Raw genomic sequence first — 12,502 nt, forward strand, 5'->3', positions numbered from 1 at the left:
TTTTGTGGTAAAAGCATTATGTATAAGTGTCATTACCTTTGGCTGAAACAAACCAAAGTGAGAGAATGGAGACTTCAGCAATTTTTTCCATTTGTAAAGGGGCATAACTCTAGGACATAAAAATTGAGGCCACCAAAATACAAACTTAACCTGTGTATTGTAAAAAGCATTGTGAAAAAAGATTCTTAATGTTTAATTGAGGTGAGCTATGGACTAGAGAATAGAAACAAAAAAATCAGAAATTTTTCCATTTGTAAAGAGGCATAACTCTAGAATGGTAAAAGTGACGCCACTTAAATTTAAATCTAATCTGTGTATTGTTATAAAAGGCATTGTGAAAAAGATTATTAATGTTTAGTTGAGGTAAGCTACAGACTTGTTAAGAGAACGGAAACCAAAAATTCAGCAATTTTTCCATTTGTAAATGGGCATAACCTGTTGGTGACCTTCTGCTGCTGTCTGCTCTGTGGTGGGGTTTTTGTCTCTTTGACACATTCCCCATTTCCATTCTCAATTTTATGACACAATATGTTGGAATTATTTAAATGTTGCGTTTTTCACATTCCTGCATGTAGGTTATATCATTCTGTTGCTCCTAGTATAAAACGATGGAAAAAATGCTGTCCTGAAGATTGGACTACATGTACATGTATCACTTGCAGAGATGAGATCAAACTAATCAAGAATCTGATATTTTTTGTTGTTACAGAAAAAGAAAAAAATGTAAAATCCTAAAATGGTTTTATTTCTATATAATGAAATGTAAAGTGACATATGTACAGTTTAATAATAAATACATTAACTTGATTTGGTGATTTTATTAACCAGTAATAACTGTGTTACGCTTCCTCTTATGATAAAATGTTATATTGCATGTATATACTGTATTCAGCTTAAAAACAAAATACTGACAGCCATTCCTACACAACACAAGGCAACATACGGACTTAATCTTTCACCTGAAAAAGAGAAATTAATCATAAATAAATCGTTCATCCTTATATATCAAACATCTAATATATACATTTGTGTATTCAATCATGAGGTCAAATATTTGTGTATTGAGATGCATATTGAAGGGCCTGTATAGTTATGCAAGACTGAGGTTGATAAGTAATGTGATCAATTTGATTGGTAGTTTAGGAGGTGGGTCATTGTAATTAAAGGTCCACCTTGTCTCTGATTGTTTGGTGACAGTTGTCAATCATACTAGTATTGTACTCAATTACTTAATCAAAATTATTACATCAAGTACACATCAACTCCTTAATGACATACATTCTTGAACAACCTGCTCAAAAAATATACCTAATTTTTTCACAGTTTATATATCTGTATTATGTGCACATACACGAGACCTATAGGGAACTATATTTCAGTGTGAAAACATTTTGTAGCTAACCTGTCATGTTGTAAGGGAGGCCAGTGCCTTAAGAAAGTTCCAATCTTTTCAAAAACTACCTCAACCAAAACTTTAACCTGATGCGTGACAGACGGACAGACAGGCGGACTCACAGACAGACAGACGGACAGACAGACGGACGCACAGTTCAGAAAACATAATGCCCATAAATGGGCCATTTTTATAATCCTCTCCTTTACAGTAACATCTTCAATCTCCTCAAAATTTTTGCTGTCGTATAAAAATCTAAGTACATGTTCAGATTCAGCATATCAAAGAACCCCAAGAATTCAATTTTTGTTAAAATCAAACTAACTTTAATTTTGGACCCTTTGGACCTTGATGTAGACCAATTTGAAAACAGGACCAAAAATTAAGAATCTAAATACACGGTCCATTTGGCATATCAAAGAACCCCAATAATTCATTTTTTGATGTCTAACAGAAATCAAACAAAGTTTAATTTTGGACCCTTTTGGCCCCTAATTCCTAAACTGTTGGGACCAACACTCCTAACATCAATCCCAACCTTCCTTTTATGGTCATAAATCATGTGTTTAAATTTCATAGATTTCTATTTACTTATACTAAAGTTATAGTGCAAAAACCAAATGTCTTACATCTTATTAAATCAACAAAGAACTAATTGTGCAAAGATGTTAAGTACAAATGTATTTGCGCAAGGTCTTCAAAAATTTAGAATATTCATTATGGATCTAGTGACTTACATATTTGGTTTCTGTTTTAATTTCTTTTTATACAGGTTTTTTTAATTTGCATTTCCAAATTGTACTAACAATGAGCTCATCAACACAACAGGTGCCACATGTGGATAAGCTCACTCTTCTGGAGAAATTATACTAGATTTTGGTTGGATTAGTGTTGTTCAGTTTTTATTTTTTATAAGTACACTTTTATTGTCTATTCCTCATACATGTATTTCATTTTTCCATGATTTCGTAGGTCTATCAAAGTCTTAAACTTTTGAGATTCTCTGTTTGGTATCTTTCACCCCTTTTTTCAAATAAACTATTACAACAAAACCAGTGTCAAATACAAAATATTAAAATGATAAAGTAAAACTCTGAGCTAAGTGCCATATTACAACTTTTGAACCTTTAATTCCACCTTTTAATATGAAAAAAGGGGTTTAATTTGACTTGTTAATATACAGAAGTTCTTACCTATTCTTGCACATTTCCAAAAGATACCTAAAACTCTGAAATAAAAAAAATTCATAAAAACTAACTTTCACACTGTAGCTATTGCATGTACCACATGAAAAATATGGGATACTTTGATATATATATGGTCTGCAAATAATTTTAAAAATAGCAGAAGGTCAAAAGAGTTATAGTTCCGGCGCTAAGTCGTCTTCATGACACAGATTTTTTTTTGAAAATTTGATGAATAAATTCAGACACAAACTGTACAACAAAGTCACAGTACATGTATACAAGTGTACATGTACATGCAATTCAAATGCACAAAATTTCAATAGTGAAGAGGTTTGATTATCTACAAATAAAAATCAAAGTGCTTGTAAGCACTTAACATGCTGAAGGTAAAGATTGCTTCAAATTATCAGTGGGAAGTAAAACTAATTATAAACATTGCAGTGTACAAAGAATTGGTTGTAGCTAATTCAACTACAATTGTGGGCAAAGGAAGATAAGTCCAATTTTTAAGATTACTCATTGAACTAGATCAGTTACCAATTCAATACATTTGTAGCCAAATTATAAATAAAACTCTATCACAATGGATATGATCTCTTTAAAAGAAAATTGCATTAAGTTAAGCATCAGAACATTAATTCATTTAAATAGAAATAATTTGGTGTATATTTTGATCACAATTTTAAGACATATGTTATCTCTACATGCATGTGACATGTAGATATTATCCCTGTCTATTTCTGTTTTGCAAAGAAAGTACAACTTGTTGACTTACCCAGTTTTATTTTTGTCCAATATTCTTGGTGCTATTGATCTTATGTATGCACAGGTACAGATAAGAAGTAATACTACTGTAAGGAGACTTTGAAAGTTGAACAGTGCAGACTACAAAATAAAACATAATAAAGTTAATACATAAATCTGAATAAAAGCTTTGGATACATCATATGCAAATTCATACACATATTTATAAGTATTGTACAGCATAACCCAAGTCACCCCTGTTTCTCTAAAATCATATATAAATATATACTCTTTATATAAAGTATACTCTTTATATAAAGTATACTCTTTATATAAAGTATAAACCTTTCATTGACATTTATATTAGAAAACAATAAATTATGTTTAGATTAAGATCAACTCATGCTCAACTCAACTGATATGAACTCTTGCTTTATATGTTTAATTTAGTTGTTCATTGCATGTTCATGACTTCATATGTATGTTTCATTTCACTGGTTGTTCTGTCGGTTTTCAAAGCTCTTGAGAGCTGATGTTTGTAAAGCTAAAATGTCTTATGCTGAACCTCTAAACTTACATGTATATCAGATTGCAGTCAGAAAGATTTCATTGATGTGATTTAACAGGTTGGGAACAAACCCTCTATAGGGTGATTATACCTGTATAGAGGGATAATCCTTCTATAGAAGGATAAAATTATAGGGGTATTTTTGTTTAGACTGGATTTAAATCAAAATAGGGCAGAATGGCATTTTCTACTTATTATGGCAGTAACCTGGAACAGTTGATGCACCAATTGATGTACTTAATTTAATATGCACATGCCCAGTTTGCTGCTTATCTGACTAAATATAAAATCTATTGTTCACCATGATTGAAAGGTGTGATGATCAAGTAAATTCTACTCACTTATGCCTCACTGAACAGAATTTCTATTGTTAGATTTAACATGAAATTTAAAGGTCAACTATTCCTTTGGTTGTTGATCAGGTGTTCAGATAGGTATACAATAGGTTGCAAGTTTTGTCACTTTAGCAGAAAACTGGTTATCCCAATTTTTAGCAAAGTGCATATGTTGATGCATATATAATGCTAGAGATTATAGCCAATATAACTAGACAATGCCATTCTGACCTAATTTGCTTTAAATCAAAGTCAGCCATAATTATTGGTGGGGACTTTAATTTAGGAAACATCAATTGGGAAACAACAAGTGTCATCCCTGGAAAACCAAACCAAAAACAACATCAACAATTTTTAGATATGATAAATGACCACTCGTTAGCACAAGTTGTAAACATACCAACTCGAAATGATAAAATTTTAGATCTTGTGTTAACAAATTATCCAGCCATCATTGAAAAAACTGAAACCATACCACCACTAGGGGAGGCAGACCATGATATTGTATATTTAGAATGTTTACTATCACTAAAAAGATGCCAAACCAAGCCACGGAAAGTATATAAATATAAAAATGCAAATTGGCAAAAAATAAAAGAGGATATAGACAAAATATATCAAAAGATCATACATAAAAAAGATAGTGAAGATACAAACACACTTTGGTTAATATTCAAAAACTCATTACAAAACACTATCACTGAGAACATACCACAGAAAATGATGAGAAATAGTAAAAATTTACCTTGGATAACAGACAGTATTAGACGGCAAATGAAAAAGTACAAGAAAAAATATCAAAAGTACAAATTGAAAGGCAAAGGGAAACTAGACCAACTTAAAAAATTGAAACATGATATACAAAAACAACAAAGAACATCTTATTGGAATTATATTGAAAATATGATATGTGGGATACCAGTTGATGAAAACCCTACAACTATATCAAAGAGCTTCCCAAAAAATCTGTTCAGTTACATAAAAACACAAAAGTCTGAAAGCTCTAACATACCACCACTCCGAAAAGAGGGCTCACTAACATCTGACTCGAAAGCAAAAGCTAATATTTTAAATGAACAGTTCGAAAAAGCATTTACACCTGTAACAGATGACCCAATACCAGACAAGGGCGTCAGTAAACATCCACAGATGCCTGATATCAAGATACAAAAACAAGGCATAGAAAAACTCCTAAATAATATCAACATCAACAAAGCTGCTGGGCCTGATCATATCCATGGTAAAATTTTAAAAGAGTGTAAATCATCTATCTCTCCCATCTTATCCATCATATTTCAAACATCACTGAACTCTGGAAAGATCCCAGATGACTGGCGTCACGCAAGTGTATGTCCAGCATTTAAAAAAGGCGACAAACACGATCCCATAAACTATCGCCCAATATCATTGACTTGCATCTGCTGCAAACTATTAGAACATGTTGTAGCTAGTAGCATTATGAAACATCTGGAAAAAAATAAAATACTATATGAATTACAACATGGTTTTCGATCCTCCCGCTCCTGTGAAACTCAGCTAATATCATTTATTCAAGATCTTGCAAATTCAAATAATAAAAACATCCAAATAGACATCATAATAATGGATTTTGCAAAAGCATTTGATAAAGTTTCACACCACCACCTCATGTATAAAATTGGTTTCTATGGTATAAATTGTAATGCATATTATTGGATTCAAGATTTCTTAACAAACAGAACACAAACAGTAGTCCTTGAAGGTGAAACATCAAATAAAATTCCTGTAACATCTGGGGTACCTCAAGGCACAGTGCTTGGTCCAATTTTATTTTTAATCTTCATTAATGATTTGGCAGAATATATTGAACACAGTACATTAAGATTGTTTGCAGATGACAGCATTATTTATAGGGAAATTAAAAAAACAGATGACACATTTAAATTACAGTCTGACTTAGAAGCGGCCGGCAGGTGGGAGCAGGACTGGCTCATGCATTTTCACCCTGATAAGTGCAACATTCTCAGTGTAACCCAAAAACGCAAACCTTTAGACTTTACCTATAAATTACACAATCACTCTTTAGAAAAAGTTGACTCTACAAAATATTTAGGCCTAACTCTTCAATCAAATTTAAAATGGGACAAACATATAGATAACATGACATCAAAAGCAAACCAGTCCCTTGGATTTATTCGTAGAAACCTAAAAATAGCATCACCGAAAGTTAAAGCTCATGCATATAAAGCTCTTGTCCGACCAAAATTAGAGTACTGCTCAACAATTTGGGACCCACATCAAAAACAACAAACTCTACAAATTGAAAAGGTTCAGAGAAGAGCAGCACGCTTCTCATGCAACCGCTTCCATAACACCAGCTCAGTTACTGAAATGATGACAGACCTAAATTGGTACCCACTCGAAATTAGGCGTTTACGATACAGACTTGTTTTCTTTTACAAAATTATTCATGAAATTGTTGCAGTTCCTACACATAATCTTTTGATCCCACTTGACAATAGAACCAGACATAGCAATCCACACTCATTTAGGCAAATACAAACATCTAAAGACAGTTATAAATATTCATTTTATCCTCGAACAGTTATAAATTGGAATCATCTGCCACAACAAATAGTATCATGCAGTACAGTAGAGGGATTCAAGAGTATGATCTCAGAATCTGCTCTCATCCCCATTTTCTATCCCTAACTATTCTGTTATCAAATGTATATAGTTTTATCACAATTTATTTTTTCAAATGTACATACGTTATGTTGATTTTTTGATTTTGTTATTTTTGATTTTTTGTTGCTAAATTAGTGTAAATTATAAATTTTATAGTCGACGCCCGGCGAATAATCTTCAATAATTGAAGGATCGCTAGAAACCTAAAGAAGAAGAAGAAATCCAGTGCAAACAAAAATACCCCTCTATAGAAGGATTATCCCTCTATACAGGTATAATCACCATACAGGGGTTACGGGTAACCTGTTTAACGGGGGAAATATATAGAAACCCCCAACAATTGTTAATAAGTCCATATTTAAGACATTTATCATGAGTGCCGAAATGACTATACCCGGTGCCGATTTAACCGGGTGTCGATTTGACTAGAAATTAAATTTCTACTGTACTATTGGCAATAGTTTACACCTGAGATCAATTTATGTTTAATGGTGTCCGTCTTTCCATAAAGAGATTTTGTACCATATTTGAATTGTCTTTTTTCTTAACCTTTACACCTTCTCTTAAGATGTGAGGTGCAAACTGTATTTGAAGTTCTCAGCGAACATCAGCTGTCGACCATGTTGACGTGGTAGTGTATTTGTCTATAATAGCTCCTTTATGGTTGGTTGTTGAGATTTATTTCCTCCAATCGTTAAGGGTCTTACAATCTTTCTAGACCCGGAATAAAATTCGAGTTTGTTTCGGTTATTACTCACCGTTGAATTGACCCTTGACCTCAAGCAAAATGGAGGCGTATGAACAAAATCCAGTCTCTCTAATTTATTGTAAATTATCATGAATTTATCAAATTATATGTAAGCATAACTTACTAAACACACAATTAGATTTAAAAATATTTAGATACTATGATCAGATTGACCAATTTATCGTAATTGATAAACATTAAATTTATGTGAGATTCGTGACATAAAAGTCATTATTAATCAGACATTATCTTTATTTATTTAAGGCTGTCATTTTTTTATGATAGATATATTGTTCATTTTTGTTACTGCCTAGGTGCCGTTATTGGATTTACCCTGATTACAAATACAAATATTTTATTGGCACAAACTCAATTACAATAATTGCCAACGGCCGGTATCCGGTCGTTCTGGCCCCAAGTCAATTCTGGCCCCAAGTCGATCCGGCCAAGGTTGATCCGTCCCACGTCGATACGGCCCTATATTAAAATATGAATAAACTATATTGATTTTAAAAGATGTTAAATACGAGAAACCCAGATTTTGGATACATTTCTTCATATTACTTGTCCATAGCCATAGGTTATTTTCTCTTGTTTGAATAAATATGTCATGAGCTAAGATCTTGTTAGATGAGATTAAATGATCTAAAAATTTCATGGAAGACAACAAAATTTTAGCTTTTAGGGGGAGTCTACCAAACTCACGGCGACATGCATGGTTGGAAGTTTTACAGTGAACCCCAAGAATTTCTTTCATAAATTTTATATGAAACTTTTCATATGGTTCATTCTCAGTATTTTTTGAATTGATTCAACATGTTCAATACCCCAAACTTCACTTCCATATAATAAAATTAGAAGTACCATTGTATCAAAAAGTTTTTCTAAAAGTCTACATGAATTGTTAAGACTAAGAGATTTCTTTATTTTGAATAGAGCTTTTCTAGCCTTTTCCATCAATAAATTGGAGGCAAGGTTAAATTTACAATTGCATTTTAAAGTTACATTTTTATCACAAGGTAACAATATTTATCGACTGTCTCAATACAATATTTGTTGATAGTAAAAAAGAAATGATTTGCTGCTAGAATTAAATGTTAGGACTTTTGATTTTGTAGAATTTACTTCCAGCTTCCATTAATCTGTACAGAACTGAGCTAGAGTGTCAAGACTACATTGTAGTCCTTCTGGACTACTTGACAATAGTACCAAGTCATTGGCATATATATATAACAAACAATGAATCTCATCATCACTAATTAGCACAGGGTTCGTGTTCGCCCTGGGTCCGTTGTCCTGATTTAATCGCACTGAATTTTTGGTCACCCTAGCCCTAGGGCTGTTCGTTCAGAGACCCACCTTCAGAGTTCCTTTGCCGATATAGAGTCCATCCACCTTGAGTTGGTTCTACCTACTTTTAGCAAAACTATTAACATTAGGGATATTAAAATTTGATAAACTTATGCTTAGGCCTAAAAAAAAAAGATATGTGTTTCCGGTAACATCATTCTGAAAAATAGGGTCGGTAGGTCGGAATTCTTTTTTTTTTTTTTTGACATCGTAAATGAAATCCGGAAAATTATCATGGTTTTACCAAGTCCGGATCCGTAATTAGTTTAAAAAACCGGCAGTGTGCCATTTGCAATGTTTTTGAAGCACCTGCTGTGCAAATTTCTTGGATTTTAACCTATTTGGAATACCTTTTGACATTAATAAAATGTTTTACTGGCTTTCTATGCAAGTAGAAGCAAGAGAGAAAAAATATTATGTCATCTATCAGAAGCCTGTGTCAAAAACGGGGTCGGTTGATACAATTTTTTTTTTTTTTGAAGATCCAATAAAAAAGTTAGGGTCGGGGCTAAAAAACAGGGTCGGTCGGGTTACCGGAAACATTGATCTTTTTTTTCTCGGCCTTATGGTATAAATTCTTGAAATTCATTTGAACACATGGAAATATTTAAAATTGATGGTGTGTTTTTGTAACATGGTTTATTGGTTCGTATCAGGTTAAGTGGGAATTGGTATGCCAAAAGCGCATTCGTCAATTTCTATATTCAAAGCGTTTACCACTATTTATTTAAACCCAAGCGTATCTTTATGTATCTACAAAATGTATGATCAGTCAGGAATATAACTCTATAGGTTTATTACAGGAAATTACTTGCATGTGTTATTACAGACACTTTCATGAGTTGTCTACTCTTTATTCCTCAAATTTAATAAATCTGTAATAACATATGTTTGTTATTTGTAAAATAACTAATAATTTTTTTTATAAATAAAAATTTTATATAACCAGGATCAGCCATGCTTCAAAATTTTTCCATGTGCTCACATGCAAGTATTTCTGTACTCTAGTTTTTAGCACTATGAAATGATTACTCAAATGTGGGATTGTTACTCATTTGGGGAATAGTTCCCCATTTGGCGGGTTGTCCCCAACCTGTTAATTAACATGATTAATGCCTAGATGTCAAAGCATTAAATTTCTTGATATTGATTCTTGGTTTTACATTTATATATCATGTATATGGCTTGCAGATTATGGCTTAACAATGGGAATGTTGTTAATGATACAATAATTTTCTTGTAGAAAGCCAAAAATCCCCATCATTAAACACAAGCTGTGCACTTTAGATCTTCCTTTTGAAAAAAACAACTTTACAGGTATTCTGTTTTCTTTAGAATTGTAGCAATAAACCTTAGTCCATGATCACCACAAGTTTGTCATGTTTGCCTTTTTCTTGTTTGACCCTGTTCGAAAGTGTGACAGAAAAAGGGTGATTTTTGTTTGTTCTGTCGCATTGTTTGTTTGTCAAAGCATTTGACACTGGTTGCCAATTATACCTTATAATACCTTACATGTACATTGTACAGGGCTTGTCCATTAAGCAATTGAATTAAATGTAAATTATTAGCACTATATTATGTATATTATTCTACTTGAAGAAAACATATTTTATTTGCACTTGAAAATGATTAAATGTAAAATATTAGCACGGTATCATGTATATTGTTCTACTTCAATCATTGTTTTTCAGATTTACAGATATGATACATCACTAAAGATATGGGGAGCATGAAAACTTCAGCATTCTGTACTTTAAAGTACATATTTATTATCTTCAATGTTATTATATGGGTAGGTTTTGATTACTGTACATATTTATTATCTTCAATCTTATTACATGTATTATATTGATAGGTTTTGATTAACGTACATATTTATTATCTTCAATGTTCTTATACGGGTACATGTAGGTTTTAATTAATTTAAAAGTATAAATATAGATATATATACATGTATCATCTTCAATGATCTCACATAATACATATGTTCTTAACTTTAAATTTTATGGTTTTAATAGCCTTAATTGTCATGATAAGTAAAACCCTAGAAATTGTAAGATAATACAGGAGCTGGATGAAGTACATGTGATCCCAATAGGTTGATGAGAAAATGTATAAAAAAAAGTGTTGTTCAATTTTGATTCCGACCAAATTTCAGAATGGAAATTTTATGTTAATTATTTCAATTACCGGTAGTTATTATCATGAATATATTTTACCCATATGAGCAGATTCTTTTTAACTATTTACAGTTGATTGGTTGTGGACTATTTTCTGTTGGTATTTGGATGCAGGTTAACACAGGACCCTACATAAATCTGCTACCCAGCCACTATGTGTTTGGTGCCACAGCAATAATATGTATAACAGGTGTTGTGGCACTTATTATAGGATTTTGTGGCCTAGTTGGTGGTATCATGGAGAGTCGTCTTTGTATGGTTGTAGTAAGTATCTTGATTATAAACAATTAATTTGTGAAGGTATTCATAGGAAAATCATGTAAAATTATACTGTGAATGAGACAGCAATCCATTACAATTATTTGTGACCTTGGTCTAAAGTGATATTTTAAGATTTTGTCTGATAGAGATTGAGACTGCACAGGCCTCATCAAAAACGTTTTTTCAATGTGTCCAATAGGACAAGTACAAAATGTACATACCAAAACTTACTTATTTGAATGGAATCGTTACTTGTCCAAAAAACAAACCAACGTAGATGTTAACCTTTTTGGGATTTTAAGTTGATTCAAAGAGCAAAATGAATAAAACAATAGAACAGAATTTGAAGTGCTTTTAAAAATATAAGTTGAGAAGAACTGAATCTAGTAATGTCACAGACATTGACAGAATTTAGTTTCTAGTTTTGATCAATTCCAAAGTCTCAGCAGACTGCACATGAGACACAGTCTTGTAAGCCTGTCAGTCTATACTCATTTGGTTTGTATCCTGGACTTTTTAGTTTTATGTTGAAAAATATTTAAAATTACTATGATTAATGCCTTTTATATCAGGGCCTTTTAAAGCTGACTATGTGGTATGGGATTTGCTCATTGTTGAAGGCCATACAGTGACCTATAGTTGTTAATGTCTGTGTCATTTTGGTCTCTTGTGGACAGTTGTCTCATTGGCAATCATACCACATCTTCTTTTTTATACTTACTAAAATCAGTTTTGTTTTTACTGTATTAAAATGCTTATTCAAACTCAATAAAAAAAACATTTGCCTACACATAATCAAATATGATTATTTTTATGAATTTCATGGTCAATGATTTCTTCATTTTTATTTTTAAAATGTTTGGTTAAATGAAATTTGTCATATTTATTTATTAAGCAACAGAATAAGGTAGGGAAACAAGGTACTGGTTTGTCTGGGTCCAGAAATGTTAACAGTTTCATCATGGTTGCAGCATACATTAAACAGTAGGACAAATAAGTTAATTAGATAAAACTGCAACAAAAGTGTCTGAACAGAACTGCATATCACTTATTTGTCAAAAAGAATAAA

The 12,502-nt window shown here is 32.0% G+C and overlaps 1 protein-coding gene and 1 long non-coding RNA gene across 5 annotated transcripts in view; one reads left to right on the top strand and one right to left on the bottom strand.

The window, feature by feature from the left end:
- Positions 1–2,593: 2,593 nt before the first annotated feature.
- On the bottom strand, positions 2,594–7,609 carry LOC139529680 (uncharacterized). Its single transcript, XR_011665870.1, has 3 exons — positions 7,444–7,609; positions 3,356–3,465; positions 2,594–2,621 (listed from the first exon to the last, which is right to left on the bottom strand). It is a non-coding gene; the product is annotated as an uncharacterized lncRNA (long non-coding RNA).
- Positions 7,610–7,634: 25 nt separating this feature from the next.
- The window catches only part of LOC139529678 (tetraspanin-9-like), a 41,467-nt gene continuing 36,599 nt past the window's right edge, over positions 7,635–12,502 (top strand). The window contains exons 1-3 of one of the 4 annotated variants that reach the window (XM_071325523.1): positions 7,635–7,751; positions 10,684–10,784; positions 11,245–11,436. In XM_071325523.1, the coding sequence (XP_071181624.1) occupies positions 10,713–10,784; positions 11,245–11,436 (264 nt within the window). In that variant the 5' untranslated portion in view covers positions 7,635–7,751; positions 10,684–10,712. Of the gene's footprint in view, positions 7,752–10,290; positions 10,310–10,683; positions 10,785–11,244; positions 11,437–12,502 lie in introns of those variants that run through there. The other 3 variants (XM_071325526.1, XM_071325525.1, XM_071325524.1) reach the window with 3 other exon arrangements.

Source organism: Mytilus edulis, chromosome 7 (assembly GCF_963676685.1).
Source record: "Mytilus edulis chromosome 7, xbMytEdul2.2, whole genome shotgun sequence".
NCBI lineage: Eukaryota > Metazoa > Mollusca > Bivalvia > Mytilida > Mytilidae > Mytilus > Mytilus edulis.